The sequence below is a fragment of the Periplaneta americana genome, chromosome 6 (assembly GCF_040183065.1).
Source record: "Periplaneta americana isolate PAMFEO1 chromosome 6, P.americana_PAMFEO1_priV1, whole genome shotgun sequence".
Taxonomy (NCBI): domain Eukaryota; kingdom Metazoa; phylum Arthropoda; class Insecta; order Blattodea; family Blattidae; genus Periplaneta; species Periplaneta americana.
In genome coordinates, this window is record NC_091122.1 from 40,062,769 (window position 1) to 40,087,934 (window position 25,166).

The 25,166-nt window shown below is 33.4% G+C and overlaps 1 protein-coding gene across 4 annotated transcripts in view; it reads left to right on the forward strand.

Moving 5' to 3' along the window:
* SppL (signal peptide peptidase-like protein) overlaps positions 1 to 25,166 on the forward strand; it is a 433,791-nt gene that overhangs the window by 76,824 nt on the left and 331,801 nt on the right. Inside the window, exon 11 of one of the 4 annotated variants that reach the window (XM_069827969.1) lies at positions 3,878 to 22,548. The exons of the other annotated variants lie outside the window; for them this stretch is intronic. Within the exon in view, the coding sequence (XP_069684070.1) occupies positions 3,878 to 3,946 (69 nt within the window). The 3' untranslated portion in view covers positions 3,947 to 22,548. Of the gene's footprint in view, positions 1 to 3,877; positions 22,549 to 25,166 lie in introns of those variants that run through there. 4 annotated transcript variants of the gene reach the window in all.

The following is a 25,166-nucleotide window of genomic DNA, read 5'->3' on the forward strand; positions in this document are numbered from 1 at the left end:
AACAAGGATAAAGTGTATGAAGTATGTAAATCTACAACATGAGACTTCCATTATTCCTATTTTTCCGCAGGTAGCCATTACAAGAAGTTTCCTTGCCCCATAAAAAACCCATTAAACATAACACCACGAAATCTACTATGGTACGGATCATCCGATTTTTTCGATTAACCGTTCAGACCACCATTTTCATTACCGTGGATAATAGAGGTTCTACTGTACTTGACTAAGGTTTTCTAAAAGGCATGTTATGGATTCGTGGAAGATAAATTGCGGAAGAGTGTAAATATATGGATCTTAAGAAGAATGCCTTGAACAATAAAAAATATGTTACAGAGTTTCGTTATATCTGTCAGAGAAATTAGAATAATTGTGAACATATTACGTATTCTGCGCACCAATTTCTTAATTCTTTGACTATTAAGGCCCAATTGTATAAAACTCCCTGACTAAAGATCAACTTTGATTGAAGATCGAAAAGTAAACCGAGTGCAGACACTTCTTCTATTGTATAAAACTTTTCTGCGATCAAATTACCTTGGTTCAAATGCAATCTAAGTTCACGTGAAAAGGATTTGGCAACATCGCATAAACAGGTGAAATACGTGATGCGCGGACCATGTTATACAGGTTTGTTCAGTGTTGCCAATCTAGCGATTTTAACTCTTTTTCAACAACAATTTCTTGTAACTTTTATATTGCTTAAATAGGGATTTAGTGACCTTTTTAGCACCCCATAGTGACAAAATTTAATCTTTCTTTGTTGATAATGAGAAATCTAGCGACTTTACAACTACTTTTTGGCGACTTTCCGTATTACACTCTGTTGGAGACACTGGTTTTTTTTTGCAATGTAAATAATGGCGGACAATAAGAAGAACGTTGACTGTTCTCCAAGTTGTTATCATGTTATGGTGTTTGATACTGCTAAACATAATAAAGCTTTATAAAACGACAATTTTCGTTTAGTAATACAGTTAATTGAACATTTATGAATGTATCTGTCATATCCATTAATAATTAATGGTTGTTATAAACATAATATAATTATAGGTTATGTCATTTGATACTGCTGAACACGATAGAGCTTTATAAAATATAAGAATGTTTGTGTATTAAGGCAAGAAATTGAAAGAAATATATATAAATGTACCTAACATATCTATTAATATTAATAATAATGGATATTTTATTTGCACAATCTGTCACTCTTACATTTCAAACAGAAAAGAAATAACTGAACTTGGATCATCTAACTTAATCGGAGAAATTTCTTCAGTCAAAGTTGACTTTAGTTTGAGACAAATTAATCTCAGATTAGACTTTATACAACACAAAATTCCAAGTTCAGCTGAAACAAGAATCAATTTAACCTCTGATCTAAGATTAAATGTTTTATACAATCGGGCCTAAAAATATTGAAGAGTTTTATATTTGTATATGTATACCCAGGGGCGGCTCGTCCATAAGAGCTGCGGAGCTGCAGCACTCCCTGCTTTGACAGGAAAATAATAATAATATTTGTTTTAATTTGTAGCAATTATTGGTAAATTGCTTTATATTTCATCTGGCCGCGAATATGCCCTATTATCTTATGCATAATCTTTTTGCGCGTCGACTGTATTGGAATTGACACTGCATTCAAAGTCGTCCTGGGATCTGCACAGTGGGTAGCTCGTAGAGAGTGTGTCTTGCATGGTCAGGGGGAAGAGAGGTGAAGGGAAGCAGAGGGAAACTGCCGCTGTTTAAAAATCCATATTTCGCTGCAGTGGCTTGCAGAGCCAGGCCATAAGGGAAGATCTTTCCTCCACTCCCACAACGCTATTGTAATACTACATCAAATGGATTCTCTATTCCCTTGAAACTTAATGACAACATTTTTATTTTCTCTTCACATACTTATTTTTGTAGAATCTTATCGAGTTAATATAACGAAATTAATATTCTTTTTTGCCTTATTATTACGTATATATCCAGCCTCTAGTAGAACCTAATATTTGCCTTAACTCAAAATGATTGCACGAGTATAATCCTTTTGATATAGCACGTAAACTACGAAAGAGACTTCTTTTCCAGTTTTAGAACATTGTTGACCATCAGTATATCTGAGTGTTGCTTTGGTGTGACGTCTTAGTACCGTAACTTAACCAGTGCAAATGTGCAAGCATGAGTGTGTGTGAATTACAGAATATTAATTTTATTTTTCTCAACTTTCCCTCGCGGAGAAGATTGATATAATGAAGTGAAATTACAGGGTCGTCCGTTACCCGACTTAAATCTTACTCAAGCTTCATCTAGCCGAAATAGTGCATATATGTAAGGAAGTATAACAATGAAATTTACGCTAAGCATTTGTGGTTACGTGGATGTGAACAAAAAAAAAAAAAAATTCTGTATTTTGTTTTCTTCGGTGGTGATACTGCATAGACTAGGATTGGTGTGACAGATTTAGGACATTTGCCCCTAAAAATTAAAAAGCACGAATCTTCGCAATCTCACCTGAAAAATGTTGTTTCATTGGCTATGTTAGGAAAAACTAATATTGCTGCGCAACTAAGTGAAATTAACAGAACAAATATTCTCAAACATAATCAAGAAATACAAAATATCGTGAAAGTATTTAAAAAAATATTGATTGTATCAAATTTTGTGGCCAATATGAACTTCCCCTTAGGGGACATGAAAAAACGATTCGAAGAACTCTGGTGTATTTCATGAGTAATCTAAACGAGTTTCTCGAAAATCATTTGGAACATGCCACTGTTTAAAGGTAATTCTAAACAATTCAGGATGAACTGGTAGATTGCATGTAGAGTGTCTGCCGATTTGAAATTCAGACTGAAATCGATAGTATTTGTTTTTTTTAGCGATTATGGCAAATGATGCCACAGATGTCTCCCATCTAAGCCAGGAAGTTTTGATTTTTCGATATGTAGTGCATTTATTTTTGTCCTATACTTATTAGTAATGATATCAAGAAGTGAAATTTGTATGTACCAAAATCTACTGCAGCTCCCCCAATCCACAAGTTCACGAGCTGCCACTGCGTATACCTGTACAGTATACTGGGTATTCGTTTCAAAGTGTGTCATGACGTCACTGTTGTTGGGTCACCGATTTGAAGCGAGTTTCAGCTTATATGTTAGAGAAGTTGCCTATTATTTAAGGCGTTCTTCAATCTGAACTTGAGAACGTGTACGGTATAACTTGAACGTCGTAGCAACAGATGGCGGTCTGTACGGTCTATGTGCTACCATAACCTCTTTCGAACTGTGTTTTGCGCCGGCAAGTCGTATGCAGGGTATTTGTTATCATCGGTTGCTTACGGTATCATTCCACAACACAAATCAAATGCTCCGTGTCCATGTTGACCGTCGAAGTTAATGTCAACAAATACGTAAGTAATCGTCTTAACCCTCTCCCCATATCCCGACAGTACGTATTTCCAAACAGTTCACATTCCTGCCACTACCGGCGTTACCGTATGTATCGGTACGTACTCTTCAGAATGAACGCCGTACTTGCTAGGAAACTTCTCTACCTCATAGGTTATACACCTCTGCGGAAGTGTAGGAAGATTGAATTCTCTAGGCTCATTGGCTAGCCACATGACGGCATACAGCGAGCCATGACACACTTTGAACTGAACACCCAGTATTTGTATACATTTACAATAGAACATTAAAAAGTAAATAAATTACCTTTTGAATTCACGTATTTCTTTTTACTATAACATACTAAATTATGAAGTGTAAATTTACCCAATTCAATGTTGAACACTATTAATCTGGTGTTGGGAATAGTCTAATTGTATTTAATGTATGTTCCTGTATAATTTTTGCTGTAGTCTGGCAGTAGTTGGTATTAAATGTGATTTCAGGGTGACTTGAGACGAATGTGGAGCGAACCGTTCATTATCCATCCTCCATCCAAACATTTGGAAGTCTGACAAGACATGTGTCATTTCTCAGTCATAATTCGGCCCTTGCTGATGAAGCTGCAGTGGCATCTACTACATGGATCTGTTGCATCAGTTGTGTTTGAGTGATCGGAGGAAACAAGCAGATTGCATACAAACTGTGTCCTGTATATTTTTTTTATTGAAAATGTGTTCAGTGATGAACAAGCTGAAGAGGTACCGCTCCTCCTTCAACTTGTTCTGTGAGAACTGCATTTGTCTGTCGGAACACTGACATATAAAGGGAAATCTTCATCAGCAATTGTGTTTGTTCGTTCATTTGTTCATTCGTCATTTCTTCATGTGTTTATTCATTCATCTCATTACAGCAACAAATCCAGGAACATTGAAATCAGTCCATAGAAAAGTATAAAATCAGTACAATACCATAAATGCAACATGTTGGTATCACTGATAGTCAGAATATTTATTTATATTTCATTGACTACCAGACTCCTAATCACAAAGTTTATTGTGATTTATTGTATTACATAAATATTAACGACTGAAGAGGTCACATAGTTTGTTTCACTACTATCCCATTTTCTTTTGATTTTAATATTTAAATTTAATATACAGTAATATTAATTCTAATAGCACATAATTTTAGGTTAACCTAATTTGTGTGCAGTTACTTATCCGTTACAATTTTTTATTACTTTCTCGTTTTTTTTTTTTTTTTGTGGAAATAATGACATATCTTATGTTTGATTATGTGTATGAACTATTTTACTAGATAGTGCAAGAATTTAATTTTATTCTTAATTTATAAATAAGAGATTAATGTATATTTATACAATACTACCTCATACTAAGGTAAGAAACCTACGAAAAGGTATTTTAATATTCAACATGCTATGGCCCAAAGGTACCATAGATCTTCATGATTTCTCTGTTGTTCAGATATATGGACATTGTCTTAAAAATTCTTTCATTATTTCATATATATCATGTAGCATATTTACTTTTGTATACGAAATGCAGTAAACAATTAATATGAGAATGGAAATCATACTGTATGAATGTTACAATTTGTAATTGAACAAAAAGATTAACTGTCTTGAGATTCATAGAAACAGGTCACATTGTCTTAATTCTGAATACGTACTCCTGATGATGAAGTGAATGAAAATGTGGCATTTTGTAACTGACTTTGTTCAAGAACAGTATGTTTCACTAGTGAGTTGACAGTTTGTAACAAATAGATTTGAATTTCTTTTAAAGATTATTATTATTATTATTATTATTATTATTATTATTATTATTATCATCATTTAAAGATATTTCTTTTTCTTATACATATGTAAATATGCTAATGCTTGTTATTGGTACAGTTTCTGTACTTAAAATCTTTAAAATGTTGCAATTTCAGACTAATCTCTAGTGAGATTGAATTTCTTCCAGCAGAGAAATGTAAATAACAGTAAACAGCAAACTTAAATAAATATATATATATATATATATATAAAACACAGTCCCAAAAGCAAGACCTTAGTGCAAATATAATGGTTATTTATGCAACAAGTGGATAATCTTTATGATTATGGCATGAGTGAATGTTTGTCGCACAAACGATTCGTGCGACAATTTTCACGAGTGTCATAATAAGATTATCCACCAGCAGGATACAAGCAACACTTAATGGCATCTTAGCATTATAAATTGTAGGAAACAAATTCAATTCGGGACAAATTATCTTCATATGTTCGTATCGATTAGTTGCGCCTGGCCTTGGCATTGAGTAAAAAGGAATGGATGATCTTGCAGGTTATGATACAAATGCTCCTTTATTTTGGTAATATAGTTTCTCTGAACTACAGAACTGCTTTATGTGATATTACAAAAGTAATACAAAACTGTTAAAGATTGGAAATAAATGTCCTGCATTTCATTTCTTGTTACATGGTGCGTAGAGGATATTCAAGGCCCTCTCCCACTTAGCAGAATCGAGTGGAATCAAAATGAAACGAAAAGTTTGCTTCCGCTCACATCGAGTGGAATCAAACTGAGCAGTACTTCTGAGTTTTGTGTTTTGTCATACAAAAGACGATAATTACACACAAGATTTATTAATTTTTCTTCGTTCATATTAAATTGTGATTTTTGTATATATGTACTATTCCAGCAATAACTTTCAATGGTAAATTAATTAAGCCACCAAGAATGGATATGGTTCATTTGTTTTTTTCACGAGAACTTACGATCATACTCGAAACAAGAAATTCTGTTCCGGCAGTGGAATAAATATTCTAGCTCCTGAATTCTGTTCTGTTTGATCCGACGTGCCACTTTCTGCTAGCTTCCATTTAAATACGTTGTGAAGAGAAATTCTGATCGATTCGATTCCGCTAAGTGGGAGTAGGCCTTCAGACGAGCTGCATGCATCCCGATCAAAGTGTTCTGGTATTACGTCACGTAGCGAATATATGGACACGCGTGCCCTAACAAGGCGATTATGAACGATATTCGATGTAGTAACAACCTGTTTATAATGCTAGGATGGCATAAAGTAACTTTATTATAAGAACTTCTGATGTATTACATTTATGTACTGACAACTGCTGTTTTTAGTGACTATATGAAATATTGCTTAAGTTTACATTTCATATACTAGAAAACGATCTTTCATTGCGTAGAACTATCACTGCCATGATGGTGACTCTTATTTTTTACTGACTTTTTGTATTTCTTGCAAATTGCTCTTAACTTTTTAAATTTTACTTTGTTTTATTGTATTGCTCTCCCAGCGTTGAACAATTTTTAAAGTGAAAACTCTTATTGTGTGTTGGATTTTAAATCCAGATGTGTGAATCCTGAATTATAGTGGTTTCAGGAAAGCTTATACCGGCAACACTAGTTAAAATGTCAAATATTGTTCCACATATAAATAAGTTGTAATTGCAACTGTAGTAGAGGTTTCAAAACTCTGCAGTATGAACTGAGTTAAGCCAACTACTCTTGCGTTATTATAAGGCATTTTAAACGGAATTTTGTTTCTTGAAATTATAAACTGGGGAGATGAAATGGCCAGAAGCGTGAACATTTAATTTTTGTCGTTGTTAGAATGGAAGTAAACAAGTAAAAACTCGGCTCTTTATAGTTTCACATGTAAAATCGTAGACTAAAAAAAAAAAAAATAGAATTGGTAACACTGCAAAATTAAGTATAATTTGAAACTTATTTTGGATATTTATATGAGGATATTTCTTACTTTTCTGCTTGACAGAAGTGATACTGTCTAGGAAATGTTATGCTTTAGAAATTTTCATGTATGAAAAAGAAATGTTGTTGAACTTGTTACATTTATTTTACAAGGCGTGTGGCTGTTGATTCTTAACTCTGTAATCAATGTCTTCAAACCGTGACAATAATGAGTAAAATTTCAAGGGAAAAATTGTTCCAGGGCTGGGTATCGATCCCGGGACCTCTGGTTGAATGTACCAGTGCTCTGCCAACTGAGCTACCCGGGAACTCCACCCGACACCTTCTTAACTTTTCCCTTTATATCCACACAGTTCGCGTGGGCTGATGAAACGCCAGAGACCCACATCGAGTGCACACAATCTCTGTGTGACTTGGAATTGTGGTTTTCTGTTAACGTACACAGTGACGTATATATTATGCAAATCTAGTCTTTCAGGCAAAGCTCCTTGTAAAGCAGATTTGAATAATTTCAAGGGAAAAATTATATTATACAAATCTAGTCTTTCAGGTAAAGCTCCTTGTAAAGCAGATTTGAATAATTTCAAGGGAAAAATTGTACAATTTTTCCCTTGAAATTATTCAAATCTGCTTTACAGGGAGCTTTAGCTGAAAGACTAGGTTTGCATAATATATACGTCACTGTGTACATTAACAGAAAACCACAATTCCAAGTCACACAGAGATTGTGTGCACTCGATGTGGGTCTCTGGCGTTTCGTCAGCCCACGCGAGTTGTGTGGATATAAAGGGAAAAGTTGAGACGGTGTCGGGTGGAGTTCCTGGGTAGCTCAGTTGGCAGAGCGCTGGTACGTTCAACCAGAGGTCCCGGGATCGATACCTGGCCCCGGAACAATTTTTCCCTTGAAATCATTCAAATCTGCTTTACAGGGAGCTTTACCTGAAAGACTAGATTTGCACAATATTGAGTAAGTTTACCACTCGCCTGTCTAGATCCAAAGTTTAGAATGTGTGGTGCTAGTGACTTAAGGAAAACAACTGTAGGTTTGCATATTGTCGTATAAAAGTTTGCTGTAGTAGGTTTCTTCCATTGATTTGTTTAAGTGTAACATTCCATTTTTATTGTTAAAGTCCTATCCCCGTGCGTTATTACTTTGTTTTTAAAGTAGTACTACTATTAAAAAACTCTCTTCATGTTGTTATATATGTATATCTTCTTTTCTATGTAAACTCTTACTGTTAATAATTTTCAAAGACAAACGGTTAGGTTAGGATTTTGTCTCCTTCCCTTCCACCGCGAAAACTATCAGTGATATCAATATGTTGATTAATCATTGTCCTCCTTGACATATGTACATTTCATTCATTGACTTACAAACATTAAGTGTAATAGGAGATTCAAATACTGTGATGTTAGCAGATAATTCTTCAGTGTTATCATCGAATGAAAGGAAGGGATCTGCTTACTTCATCTGACCTATGCCTATGCCATAGGAATAACGAAAAGAACAATTTTCAAGGTGTAAATGTGACATTTGTGATGTAAAAATGGATTTGAAGTGGGGTTCAATTATTTTATTATTTATTATTTGCAGATGAACTTACCTTACTTCACCATGAAGATGTATAGACTTTTTTTTAGTATTCTCTACGTTGGTTTACCAATTGTGTGAGTTGTTTTTATCCCTAGTCACACAACTTGTAATGTTGAGGCTTCAATTTTTATATGATTCTTATATTAAAAGAAACATTGTTTTCAATCGAGTCTTTCAAAAATATTTTTGTTTAGGCTTTTAGTTGGCAGTTAATGGATATTCCAAAGGTACAGAAAGTTTTCGCTGTATTACTTTCTCTTACACAAAGAGTGGAGAGGATACGTTTTTCTTCTTCAAAGAACTTTGTAGATAACTGGCATTGTTGCAAATTATGGGATTTCTGTGTATAAGAGATGAGATTATTTGCTGGGGCTCAAAATTATATCACTTTTTATTTTTTTATTTTTTTAACATTTCATAGTAACTGTACCACATTCAAATTTTTAAAACTTTTAACATGTGGAATCTGATGACCTGTTAGTTTCTAAAAATGTGAAATAACAAACTTCTGATATGAATGTTGTCTAAGGAGAATAATTTCGAAATGAAATGTTTAAACATTGAATCAGAGCCTTAAAATGTGCTGCCCGTCTCTCCAAGAATTTCAGCTCTCTGTCAAGTGTCAATATAAGTTTTGATTATACATCTTGATTACACAACTTTTAACACTGTATCACTTCGGAATTTGTATGATAATAACTTTCTTATGTTAAATATTATTAAAGTACCTTGTTAACATGTTTCGACCTATTTCCGGTCATCTTAGGAACTGGTCGTTGTTGGTCTTGGTGCCTCATGTTTCCTGTATGGGTGCGTTCTTAGCGTAGAGTCAAAGAGTGTATGTGTTTTGAAATTGAGTTGTGTGTTGAGAATATCGTTAGGGTGTGTTTTCGTGTGTCTGTATATTTCATATTGTTCTAGTGTGTTGAGTTTCTGGCTTTTTGGTTGGATGTGCAGTATTTCCATGTCTGTGTTGATGTCTCTGTAGGTGTGGTTGGTATTTGTGATGTGTTCTGCATATGTGGAGGTGTTTTGCAATTTTGTTATGGCTTTGTTGTGTTCTTTGTAACGTGTTTGAAGTGATCTGCCTGTCTGTCCTATGTAGAAGTTGTTGCAGGTGTTGCATTTGAGTTTGTATACGCCTGTGTGGTTAAACTACAACATCACATACAGAACAAATTACACTCTATAGAAACATCTCAACACACAAACAACACAAACAAATAAATACAACCGCACAGGCGTATACAAACTCAAATGCAACACCTGCAACAACTTCTACATAGGACAGACAGGCAGATCATTTCAAACACGTTACAAAGAACACATCACAGCCATAACAAAATTGCAAAACACCTCCACATATGCAGAACACATCACAAATGCCAATCACACCTACAGAGATATCAACACAGACATGGAAATACTGCACATGCAACCAAAAAGCCAGAAACTCAACACACTAGAACAATACGAAATATACAGACACACGAAAACACACCCCAACGATATTCTCAACACACAACTCAATTTCAAAACACATACACTCTTTGACTCTACACTACAAAACGCACCCACACAGGTAACAAGAGGCACCAAGACCAACAACGACCAGTTCCGAAGATGACCGAAAAATAGGTCGAAACATGTTAACAAGGTACGTTAATAATATTTAACACAAGAAAATTATTATCACACAAATTCCGAAATAAGTTTTGACATCTATTCTCTCTCTTCCTTATACAGCTACCCTGCATTGAAGCGCTCATAACCTAGACAAGTTAGTATAAATGTAAGTTTGATTGTGGTATTCCGATGTTTTCACATGGACAATGATTTTCAGGACCTGTAAGAGGAATTGGGGTGAGTCATATCACAATCAATGCTTCACATTATTCTTCTCTGATATTTTCATCTTGTTCTACCTGTACTATTTTTGTAAACCTTTAAGTACTGAAACGTTGCAATTAATATTCGTCCTTGTTTGAAAGAACAACTCCTAAGATTTAATAAAATACTTTATGCATTGTTACGTATGATAATCCTTTTTTCCTCTTTTTTAAACTATACATTTATACATTTATGCAAATAATTTAACATGTTAAGTATTACATAATTGTAGTTAAAAAAAATCACAGTTTCTGCCTCATTTGCTTCCCGCAATGTCTTGTCGTTAAATGTTGCAATTGAGTTGAATTACCCACAGCAGATGTGTTGAATTCTTACATAAGGAAACTGATTTTCTTTATTTTATTTTCCTTGGTAAGAGTTTTAACATAACTGCTGTAAATAGTACAAAACTTCGGGCACCATGTCTCAGAAATGAGAATATCATCTGTGTTATGGTAGAAAAGTGTTTATACCAGATTCTTATTATGTCATATATAAATTAATATCCTAGATTGAATCTTAGACAAGTTTCGTGTCTAGGCAAGAGACATTAGTGCCCATTGAACCTTTCACTCGGAATGCACATCCCAAAGTATTATAAAGTTGAAATGTTTTATCATGTGAATTAGTAATATAATTATACTTTTAAATAATGTACTTTATTCAAACACCTATTTATGTGTAATAATAGAAGAAATTGTGATATTAACATAACTAAATGGCTGCAATTACTCACAGTAACCTTCACTGATGTAAATTTACGAATTAGACAACATGAGCACTCACTAACATATTCATTTCTGAAATTTTTGCAGTGTGTTATGTGTAGCAAATAGGCTCTCTAATTCGTTCCATGAGGTCAGGCCTGGGCAAAATACTGACATCCAAGTATTTGAAATACAAATACAAAATACTTAAAAAAAATTGTATTTGAAATACAAATACAAAATTCTTTTAAAAAAATTAACGAAAATACATTTGTATTTAAAATACTCAAAATACATTTGTATTTGAAATACTCGATACAATATATAGGCCTAAAGAAATAAGAATATTACTGAAAATCTAAAATGTTATATTAACATTAAAAGTATTTTTACCTCGAAATTTTATATAAACACTGTAACTGGACATTCTTCCTTTTCCCAGTCAGCAATGAAATTATGCTACATATGAATAATTACTGCTCCCTTTAAAAAAACAGTTTCTCAAGAAGTTTATCAGATAAGGATCCCCTTGCTTGTGAATGAATAAATCCTGCAAAACAGAACAGTCTTTCTACAGGTGCAGACGTACACAAACTTGTATTATACTTTATAAAAGTTTGTTTCACTGTTGGGTAATCCTCTAGAGTGCACAGGTTTGTCCCTTTGCAATTGAAGATGAGATGGCTATTTCACACTGCCTCACCAAATGATAAGAAGAGGACACAGAATATGTGTGTGAAACCAGCTGAGCAGTTCTCTGTTACACCTGTTTATATCATGTTTGAATTGCAGTATTTGAGAGACTGAGTCATAAAGAGAATTCCATCGAGTTGGGAACTTTGATGAATATTTCAAGACATCTGATATAATTTCTGAGGATTTGGGTCTCCTAGAACGCATTCCATAATGCTGAACATTTAGCAAGTGTTGGGTGATGGATCCTTGATGTTGTTATGCGACAGGCTCATGTCAGTAGATTTACTGGCATGTAAAAGAACTCCTGCAGGACAAAATTCTGGCACATCCGGCGATGCTGATATAACCTCTGCAGTTGCGAGCATCGTTAAATAAAACATAACATTTTGATGTTGTTGGAGATTTCTTTATGGCTAGAAAACTAGAAGATCTGAAATGGATAGGCAAATGAGACAAAAGTTTATTCTTCAAATCCAAATCCAAAACTTGAAGGACAAGAAAAAAAAAGTATTTTAAGTATTTGAAATACAAAATACATCAATTTTATGTATTTAAATACAAAATACTTTCGAAAATCCTTACAAATTACAAAATACAAATGTATTTCAAATACTGCCCAGCCCTGCATGAGGTAATATGTCATGTTTATTCTGGAATATTATATACATGTATAAGCACTTTTCTACCTTATATACTGTCATTCAGTACTGCATCAGTAAGTTACATTCGATCTGATTTTGTTTATGTTTAACTACAACTTTGAATCTCTTTAATCATGTATTTATTCGTCATGAAAACATCTTTGATGTACGAATCTTAAATAAATTTTACAGCATGATCTCCCATTAATGCTGTTTGTTTTTACCGTTTATTATTTCGCGATTTTAAGAACGAGTTGTCATAAAATGAGACATTGAAGTGAGATACTGAATCGTCATGATTTCTGTAGCAAGAAGAAGGAAAAAATAAGTCATACAAGTCTTACTTGTTACACCTTATAAAACATTACGTTTCACAGAGAAATTAACAGCGTGTAAATGGCGCTCTAATTTTATGTGGTTGTGTTAGAAATATATAAAAGTTACTTTCCCCACATTTTATTTATTGCCTTGAATACAGAAAATGATGTACCCAGACATCAATTAATAATGTATTAAAAGTAAATAGGCATCATTCTGATATCAGTAGTTCTCTTGTTTCTCACTCACCACCTGCTTGAATGCATTCGTTGGCTGCTTGTACTGTCTGCTCGTAAGACCATTCTAACAGTGCTTTCGCCGAAATTGTAGGTGGCAGCACCTATAGTATGTTCATCCGTATGTTGTCTGCTCCAAACTATAAAACAAAAAAAAAAAGTTATATTTTGTGCCAGTGTGATATACTGAAATGTGTTAGGAATAATAACTATCAGAAACTTGTGTGGATAAATTCCTGAGACCTCTGCTTAGTGATGTAGTGAAGTGGATTAACGAAGAGGAAGAAGAAGCTATTAGAGTCGCGAAACAAAGTAATATTTTAATCAAATACTACAAACATAAAGCATATGACCTATATCCACTAGCGACTTCACTGGCCTTAGGAGTTGCCATCTAGCGACAATTTTTTTCTTTTCATGTTACATGTTTGACCAGCGTTAGGGAATTACAAGTATGGGCGCTTCTCACTGGTACCTTTGATGTAGTAGTCCCATATTTCAGTGACCTTGAAACCAACAACGACGACGATGCTTTTTCTCGATGTTTCCTATCGCTGACGCTAATATCGCACCAACAGTCGACAGCAGAAATACTTAACAGCGAATCAGGATTGCTGTTCCACCGTTCGCGGGTACTCGATTTCACTGATATCTAGGGTTTGAAAGTGGAATTATACGCTAACGAAACGCATGCGCGCAGAAAAATAGACCGGGGAAATTCGCTCAGTGTACATTCTTTATAATTCCTATTCGCAGATTTAACCATTGAATGAACAGGCAGTATAAGCAGCCATCGGATGCGTTCGAGCAGACGGCGTTCTCATTATAGGTATAGGTTTGTTCCTTCACGGTTCGAAATCGATTCTAAACTGCTTGCTCATGCGTAGTAGTCCAAGAACAAACTAGAACTAATTCCGAATTGATACTGAACTCCCAGTTCCCTGTTCCAACGTGCTTCAGAACTCGTTCGGAACGAGTGAAATTGTTCTCGATTAAGAGCAGAACTGGAAATTCTGCGCAGATGGTTTAATCTGAAGCTATGCTTCGAGACTAGGCAGGTTAAAATAAAAAATTGTCGGTCATGAATGATTTGGAAGGTGTTAATGATATATTTTATGACGAATTTAGTTCGGAAAATGAATTTAATTTTAATATGAGAATAAACTCCGAAGATCTTAAAAGAACAGTTCAAAAAACGTTCCAACAACGTAAAATGGCGAACTAGTTCTGACACCGTACACAACTGGCGCATGCGTAGAAAGAAGTTCGATATTAGTTCGGAACGCGTTTTGAATTGCTTGCTGGAACAAACCTTGTAACTATTACGTATTCTTAAAGATTTACTGATAAAAATTACGCGTATACTTTATAAGTTAACGAGATATGTGAAATTCTACTAGATCGGAATGAGTAGCTGATTAAAAATCGTAATACTTATTGTATAAACAAAATAAGGGTTGCCTGTTTGTCATATATTACAAGATTAAAGAGATTCGGTTGTACCACTTTTAATTAAGCGAAATTGAGTTGAATTTCTTGGAACATTGTTTGGTAAATATTGTTAGATATTGTTTGATCTTGAAATGAAATAATGTATTTCTGTATATGCTTTCGTATTGATCAGAGTTTGAATAGTCATTGGGAAGTATAAGGGAATAGTGGATCATTACAGAATTTCTATTTCATTTCAAGTGTCTACATTCCTGATTAGTGTTTGTCAATGTGTGGTATAAAAGAAGGTATTTAAATGTATGAGTAATCATAAATGTATGCAGTGATACGAATTGCGGAGGTGGGTATAATTGTTGGTGTATTAGCGCAGAAACCACTTAATTAATCCTCTCATTAATACTTTGAGCCTGCTGTATATTTCAGACTCCCGGTACCTATATTTCCTTATACAAAAATTATGTTTATTCTTTTTCCAAACAAATTCTTAATGCTAATGATGGATCAGGTCATTTCATAAACACATAAATTTGTTTCCTCTAGTTCAACTTTTCAGCAGTTGTCAATGATATCTTACTTTTTCTTTTTAAAATTCAGTATAAGTACTTTTCATTTTCATAAATTAAATAATTGAATGGTGAATTTGCAAAATGACTTATGTCCCTAAAAGTAGTTTTGAGAAAATTAAAGAAAACTCGCTGAACCATTTATTGTTACAATATAACTTTTTATATATAAGAGATATGTAAGAGAAATAGTTTTATTATAAAAATTCATACTTTTGAATTCCTCTTTAGGTCGTAAAAAATTTAATTATCTTCAGGACTTAATTTGTTCTGCAAATTAACTTCAATCCTGCATCATAATTATTAGGTTACTGACACATAAACATGTTTAACTAAATTTATACCAAAATCATAAAATAACTTTATTGCAATTGTTGAACAACATTATTTTGAACAATTTATTAATCACAAGAGCACAGACAACTCTTAGGAATGTTATAACGAGACCACAGCTTAGTGCCATCTTTCAATTCTTTGTTGTCTCCCATGCTATAATGTTTTCGTAAAATGTATCCACGTTTTCTTCATCACGAATGTACTTAGGCATTTTACGAATATCTTGAATTTTGGTTTAATTGGTCGGGTATAAACCATTGTGTTGGAAAGCGAGGAGAAAGAACGATGCTGAAAATGATACAGAAGTAGAAAGGGAATTGGTTGTGTTACTGGCTGAATAGAATTGCCTACTGATGAATGCACTGGAAGGAATGGTAAACATAAGATAAGTTCGGAGAGAATTACCAATGACAACAGACAAAAAACAATTTGTCAGCTGGGTGTATGATTAAAATTACATATTTTGTAAGTTTCTTCAGCACTTGACAGGAAAAACAACTTAAGCCCAGGACTAAAGTCATTTTACCCCTTAACCAAATATTCTGCTGCTAATAAAAACTGTACAAAAGTCGTGGATTAAAGTCATTGTGCTACTCAACGATGCCCCTTGCACACAGTAACATAATCATGCTCTCAACTCAAAACCCCCAAAATGTGGACTTAAGTCGTTTTGCAAATTCACCATTCAATTATAATGAAATATTTTTAGTTGAAGTGTCCCCATTCGCTGAGACTTCTTAAATTGCGATTGAAATTTTAAAACTGTGATTTTTATATATAGACAACTTTATTTATTGCAGTGGCAAGTTCTTTCATTTCTACTTACAGTATGTGAATGACGGGTTGTCGAGATATGATTTAAGTTAATAGTGTTTCAAATAACAGACGCAATAACTTGGCTGACTTAAACTCATATGTTATTTGTTGTATGATTAGAACACTACTGTTTTTTTTTCTTCATTATATGTAGTTAAGTCATCAATTTACCAAGACTGAAACTAGGGAGGGAGAAAGGAGTTACATGTGATGCCCTTTATTTCCCTTCCATCCTTATCCCCAAAATACTCTGTGCTACAATCGTTTTCTGACTCAAAGTATTAATGAGGTTAAGAGAAAGATGCAGGAGTATAAAACTGCAGGCTGGTTTCCGAATATGTATGGTAGCCTATTTCGATTTAATCGTGTATAATATTTTTAGTTTATTGTCGATTATGTAGTAAAATAGAATGAAGTTCTGGAAAATGAAAATTTTCTACCGACAAAAAGCCAGAATCTAAATTATATATTAAACTTTATTATCGGTAAAGTGCAAACAGGAACTATTTCAGTAGATAGACAATATATCACAAAAATATAATTTAATCTCAGTTCGTGCGAAACTAATTAATAATTTGAAGTTAGATTATATGAAAATACAAGCTGTTAATTGCTGAGTATATAATAATAATAATAATAATAATAATAATAATAATATATTTTTAAGTTTTACGTAATTCCATTTTTACTGAGGTATGGAATCCTTTTCATACCGCATGACAAAGAACATGTCTTAATATTCTTCAAAAAATATATTTATTTCAGTCTCTTGAAGTAGAAACAGGTCTGTGACCTAATTCTAGCAAGCAGAAGAAATTCTAGAAAATGAAAATTTTCTACCGACAAAAAGCCAGAATCTAAATTATAAATTAAACTTTATTATCAGTAAAGTGCAAACTGGAACTGTTTCAGTAGAGAGACAATATATCACGAAAATATAATAAAATACAAGCTGTTAATTGCTGAGTATATAATAATAATAATAATAATAATAATAATAATAATAATAATAAATAATAATAATAATATATTTTAAAGTTTTACGTAATTGCATATTACCTAAGGTTGATACTGAGGTATGGAATCCAGAATCTAAATTATAAATTAAACTTTATTATCAGTAAAGTGCAAACTGGAACTATTTCAGTAGAGAGACAATATATCACGAAAATATAATAAAATATAAGCTGTTAATTGCTGAGTATATAATAATAATAATAATAATAATAATAATAATATTATTATTATTATTAATAATATATTTTAAAGTTTTACGTAATTGCATATTACCTGAGGTTGTTACTGAGGTATGGAATCCAGAATCTAAATTATAAATTAAACTTTATTATCAGTAAAGTGCAAACGGGAACTGTTTCAGTAGAGAGACAATATATCACAAAAATATAATTTAATCTCAATTCGTGTGTAACTAATTAATAATTTGAAGTTATATTGTATGAAAATACAAGCTGTTAATTGCCGAGTATATAATAATAATAATAATAATAATAATAATAATAATATATTTTTCAGTTTTACGTAATTCCATATTACCTAACATTGTTACTGAGGTATGGAATCCTTTTCATACTGCATGACAAAGAACATGTATTAGTATTCTTCAAAAAATATATTTATTTCAGTCTCTTGAAGTGGAAACAGGTCTATGACCTAATTCCAGCAAGCAGAAAAAGTTCTGGAAAATGAAAATTTTCTACCGACAAAAAACCAGAATCTAAATTTTAAATTAAACTTTATTATCAGTAAAGTGCAAACTGGAACTGTTTCAATAGAGAGACAATATATCACGAAAATATAATAAAATACAAGCTGTTAATTGCTGAGTATATAATAATAATAATAATAATAATAATAATAATAATAATAATATATTTTAAAGTTTTACGTAATTCCATATTACCTAAGGTTGTTACTGAGGTATGGAATCCAGAATCTAAATTATAAATTAAACTTTATTATCAGTAAAGTGCAAACTGGAACTATTTCAGTAGAGAGACAATATATCACAAAAATATAATTTAATCTCAATTCGCGTGAAACTAATTAATAATTTGAAGTTAGATTGTATGAAAATACAAGCTGTTAATTGCCGAGTATATAATAATAATAATAATAATGATAATAATAATAATAATAATATATTTTTAAGTTTTACGTAATTCCATATTACCTAAGATTGTTTACTGAGGTATGAAATCCTTCTCATACTGCATGACAAAGAACATTTCTTAATATTCTTCAAAAAATATATCTATTTCAGTCTCTTGAAGCAGAAACAGGTCTGTGACCTAATTCCAGCAAGTGGAAGATGAATATTAGTAGCTAGTCTTAGTACAATGTGTTTGGTAACATATTAAGCGAAAAGAAACCAGCCTGATAATTTTAAATTAAACATTGTTTAATGCTACCCACGTTTTGATATTCAAAATTTAGGGAAAGTTAAAATGCCACCTTCAAAATTGTGTTTCTAGAGCCAACTCTTATAAGTTCATTTCTACATACTGGAATTAGAATCTTTGTTATAAATCGTAAAAAGTAATTTTGGTCCCTGGTAATGTCTCTTGAAACGAAAGAAAAGTGTCGGCTATTGTGTGTTTACATATTGTAAAATTGTGAATGAATACTCATCCACCTTCGTTAACCACAGACAGACAAGCTGCCCAAAAGCTGAAACTGTGTTGTGTTGTTATAATTTCCCAAGTGCAACCACGAATTGTCACTAGTTGGTGCTTAATGTCCATGTTGTGTAGGTTTTGCACATTTTCTGGTGGCATGGCAAGGTGATTGATGTAAAACTCTTGTTAGCCCTCTCAGAGGGAATCAGTTGTGCCCCATTGGTTAGGTTGTGAATAGATGGACAGAGGTTAATAACTCGGTTATATATAATTGATATTTCAATAACATGGCAAAGTAAAAGAATGAAATCAAGAAAAAAAAAACAATTTTTTATTCTCTCTTTATGTTTTTCATGTCACACTCTAGAGTAAATGTCAACTTCTAAAACCATCACACAGGGAATGTAGAACTCTTCATAGTAAAAAAAAAAAAAATAATAACCCCATCCGAATCCTAATTGTTGTGTACTTTTTCTGGGGGACCATACATTGTTCAGTAATTTATAATGTGTCCTGAACATTTAGTCACAGAGAACATAAAATTCTTTGAAATGCCGAAGTTATATAATATATTTCTTTATTTTTTTTTTCTTTTTAGTTTTTTTACGCCGTTTTAATCTGTATTACAAAAAGCATAGATTGGAAGTCCGTATTACAAAAAGCATATTTTGGAATGTACTTGAAATAATATTTTCTTAAGGCTATGGATCGGTGAAAATAACGAAAAACCATTTAAAAATGGAAATTTTGTTTGTAACTTTAAAAAATAAAATAACGTTTCAGTTTTCTATATCTGTGCTTATTTTGACCCTATGACTATTTAAAGGGACCAGAGCAATACTAGGGGAGAGTTGGGTAGTATCGGACAGTGATGTTTCTTTCATCTACCACCAGATGGTAGTACGGTGATGTTTCTTTTATCTACCACCAGATGGTAGTAGCAGTGTTCAGACGTCGCATACAGAAACGTAACCATGTCACTTAAGTACTACCATCTGGTAGTAGATGAAAGAAACATCACTGTCCGATATTACCCGATGGCCGATGCTACCCAACTCTCCCCTATATATCATATACATGCTGTACTTTGACATTCGTTTTCTCGATTTCCCAATTTTCAATATTTTGTAACATTCAAAATGCTTTAATGAATGCAGTTTTTCTCCTATCTCAGTGAAATTTTGCACAGACGTCCACAAAAGCATGTTGAGTGAACTGTTCCGTGTTTTCTTCTGCTATTGAAAGTATTCAAATCACTATGTGTTGAGGATGAGATAAGTTTTAAAAAAAACTGAAAAGTTAACAACTATAAGAGTAAATATTTTTTTTCTCAAAAGGTAATTGGAAGAATATGAAAAGCATGTGTATATTTTACGTATATCTATCAGGAATAAATTAAATATAAATTTAAAGAAATATTATGTAAACTTTGAAAATTGGGAGAATTATAATTCAGTATTTAAAAAAATAATTATAAACAAACTAATTGGAATATCAAAGTGAAAATTTGTGTATTGCATGTCCATATTGTATATGGTAAAAGTTTCAGACTAATTGGTGTAAAATTGTAGAATTTAGAAATTTCACCGATCCATAGCCTTAATGTGTTGAATAAGACTTATCAGAGGAGTATACTCATTTGGAAATTAGATATTGTTTTACAAGTTACTGTTAGTAATCCTTATTGCACTTGTTGGCATTTGCTCAAGTGTAAGTTCATTCACTTAATTGTATTAAATGTATTTGCTTTCGTTGGCAAGGTATACCGTACTCTAGTGATGCATTCAGTTCTATGAATATATTCGTAAAGACTTGCGACTTTTTCTATTTATTTGGTCTGAACATGTCAGACAACATATTGTTTATTAATAGTAGTGTATATTATATTCACTCTTGATTTAGCTTTGGTTTCTGTGAAAATCAGAACATATTCTTAAATTAATTCTACAGCAATAGCCTGAGATTACTTACTGTTGCAACTGTGTCTGAATATAAGGAATAATGCCAAACCACTGAACTGTTTTCAATAAATTTGACATGTTTCATTAATATTAAAAGTTGCCAGAGAAAATATATTTTGACCTACGTATGTCCATTTAGAGCCCATTGTATATTGGAACACGTGTCTATAACTGCAGCTTTATTTGATTAATTGATTTTTGTTTTTAATATCTGCTTAATCACATTACGTTAGTTTTAATTTATGTTCTATTCCAGTTCATCATGCCCTTACTGGAAGATGAGACTTCATATTAAGGGATAATATCACAGTCTAGAATATATTCAGTCGCGAAGCTCAATACGTAGTAAATATGCAAACATTAGATAGTTGCTCACCACTAGGATCGCTAATATCGCCTCATTACAGGCAATGCAAAATAGTACCGTCACAGTCTATTGTTTCTAGCACCCTCAAAACTCAAGCTTCGTGACTGTATATAGTAGACTGATAATACACCGTGTTCCGCTTATAAGTATAATAAAAGAAATAGTTATAATTTCATAACAATGCATGCAAATGGGTTAAGATTGGTACCATTGTAAAGAGGAAATTGGGAAGTTTTAATCCATTGTTGTTACTTATTTTTAGAAGACTCACGCATGCGCAGATCATTAAATAAGAGAATTCGTATCGTATCTTTAGTCAGTCAGCATGTGTCGTAATTGAACACCAACGGGATTCCCCTAAATGGAATGTTTGGTGTGGGATCATGCGTGACAGAATCATTGGTCCCTATTTCTTTGCTGAAAAGACAGTCACTGCAAACACGTACCTGGATATGTTGCAACTGTATGCTGTGCCACAACTCCCAGATGGAGCAATTTTCCAGCAAGATGGGGCTCCACCACACTTTGCCAACATGGTTCGCACATTCTTAGACGAACAATTCCCTGCAAGATGGATCGGAAGAGGATCACCGTACATCGCATGGCCTGCCAGATCACCAGATCTAACACCACCTGATTTTTTCCTGTGGGGGTTTGTTAAGGACCAGGTCTACAGGACGCCAGTACGTGATTTGGCAGACTTACAAGAAAGAATTTATGCTGCTGTCAACAATGTTACACCACAGATGCTTCATAACACTTGGGTCGAGGTTGAATACCGGTTGGATATTTCCCGTGCCACCAATGGAAGCCATGTTGAGGTTTATGGAACATAAGGTAACAAAAATTCCCAGTTTTCATTCTTTGTAGCAGTTGGTTTCAACTATATACTTGTATTAATTCAGAAGTTATAGCTATTTCTTTTGTTATACTTATAAGCGGAACACTCTGTATAATCGTCTTTGCATTCATTGTCGTCTCTTTCGTGTTTATCTTAAAAAAATGTGTCTTAACGTTACAACTCATTGAGAAATTTCAAAATTGTTATGATCAATTTTATAATATATATAACGGCATGTTATATTTTAAAGAGCCTCAAATTTTTAGCCTCTGGCAAAGAAAATATTAATTTTATTTGTTACAGTTGAAATACGTTTTCACCAGTAGGCCTATATTGTAGTTGTGGAAAAATACCTCTCTGTTATCGTCCGTGCAAAACTTGCTAGTGTCTATTTTTTATAACCAGAACTTTTTTTTCAGTGCGATGTGTGCCGGTACTATTAAAAAAAGGGAGGGATTTTACTTCTTAATATAGAAGTATGAATTGGGCGCTAAATGGAATATTGCAGTATGTTTTCCCATTTTAACCTCTTTGTTATTAAATATTAAAAAGTGTTCATGCGCGTGTGTGTGTGTACGTATGTGCGCATGCTTGTGTATAAAAACGTGCACGTGCGTTTGTGTGTGTATTTTTTACGTCACTCCCATGCTTATAATAGTAATATGCGTTACAAGAGCGGTATGTTGAAATTTTCATGTTCGAGGAAAAGTTTGAAAAAGCGAAACGTAGTTGAGCTTTTTTAATTTCCGAGAATTGAAAGAAAACATACCGCTCGTGTATTGTACATTATTTTGTGCGAAGATCGTTTATTACATACCTGGAAGAGGAATTTCTAATTAGTTGCAATGAAATATCCATCTTGGTTTCTGTTCAATGACGGCAAATTTGCAAAACAAAAATATCTATCTTCAACATTGTTGCTTTAAAATGTTTTCTGTGTTTACTATACTCCAGCCAGCCGTGATATACATCTGTCTTTTTTTCCCCCCAGTCTATTTTTTATTTTATTTTATTTTATTGGGTTATTTTACGACGCTGTATCAACATCTAGGTTATTTAGCGTCTGAATGAAATGAAGGTGATAATGCCGGTAAAATGAGTCCGGGGTCCAGCACCGAAAGTTACCCAGCATTTGCTCGTATTGGGTTGAGGGAAAACCCCAACCAGGTAACTTGCCCCGACCGGGATTCGAACCCGGGCCACCTGGTTTCACCGCCAGACGCGCTGACCGTTACTCCACAGGTGTGGACTCCCCCAGTCTGTGATGAGTCTGGAATCTTGTTGATTTTTTTCACGGCTTCCTTAATGTTACTTGCATCACGAATGCAGTAACTTTAGTGGAGTTGTAGAGTTTACTTAATTTTTGCAAATATTTAAAAGCAATAATTAACACTGCAATTTAAGTGAAATTGCAGTGGTAAGTTTCCAATTTATAATTGTTACTATATTGAACGTCTATAAAAATAATATGTTAAAAGCCTAAAGCAGTAAAATCAATATGCCACTTAAGCGGTAAGAAGAGGGAAATTGTTATGCGTGTTAGGTTGGGAATACTGAATGTGGAATTTTATACTTTCCGCGGATTGGTTTTGTGCGGAAACCAAGCAAATACGCACGATCTCGCACAAAAGTAATGTCGCTCTTGATAGCAACCAGCCCTGGTGATGTTTATCTCGCAGGATGTATAAGGTAATTATTTAAGTACACGTTTAAACTTCTTAGGTGAAAATGACAGGAAGCAAAGAATTATTGTGATAGAGCTTTTTCCACAGTCACTCTCTTCTCCGCACACTTCACAGAATCTGCTAAAAGATTGGACCCCAGGCCCTGTGCTGAGAGTTCGTCAGAATGTGTAATGAAAATTAAAAAAAAAAAAATGTATAAATAAAAGAGAAAAATGCTACGAACTTTTTAAAAAGACTTCGAGGTAAAATGTTCATTTCGACAAAGACACGCCAAAATGTATATACTAGTACATTGAAGCTATGCACGGAAGAATGATACTAAAAGAAAAATTTTTGTTGGCCAGAATAAGAATCTAGATATATTTTTAGTTTAATTAATTAATTAATTCATTCATTCATTCATAGTGTTCTGCCCAGCATTCTCCAGTCTTTCCTATTTTCTGCCATCATGTAATATCTTCTTCTGCACTGAACTCTTCTCCCGTTCACCATTCCTTCCAGCGCATCCTTCAGTAGGCAGTTTCTTCTCAGCGAGTGACTCAACCATTTCCTTTTCCTCTTCCTGATCAGTTTCAGCATCATTCTTTCTTCACTCACTCTTTCCAACACAGCTTCATTTCTTATTCTGTCTGTCCATTTCACACGCTCCATTCTCCTCCATATCCACATTTCAAATGCTTCTAGTCGCTTCTCTTCACTTCGTCGCAATGTCCATGTTTCTGCCTCTTACAATGCCATACTCCATAACTCCATAAACTATAAAACGTCTTTGCTCCACACCAGTCTCTTCCTTAGTTCTTCTTCCAGAGGTCCGCAGAAGATGCTCCTTTTTCTATTAAAAGCTTCCTTTGCCATTGCTATTCTCCTTTTGACTTCCTGGCAGCAGTTCATGTTACTGCTTACAGTACACCCCAAGTATTTGAAGCTGTCCACTTTCTCTACTGCCTCAATTAAAATTAGTTTTTTAATGCTCGAAATAAGGAAAAGTTAATAAAATCACCAATGTGTATAATAATTGTGTCTGTGTGTTAATCAAATAATTATGTAGCTGACTGTCCGAAGAAACTTGCTAAGAGAGAAAAATACTTCGCACAGAAGCGAAATTGTATGTATCATGGCAGATCAAATTGCAGATAATATATATAGAAAATTTGTTTCGAGAAATGAAAACTAACAATAACCAACACTGGAATAAAAATAACGAATTTGATTATAAATGGAACGTACTACGTATAGTACGTAGTATTATTATTAAATACATCGGACTAACCACTCTGCCACTGGCGATACAAGATCCAGTACTCAGTTTG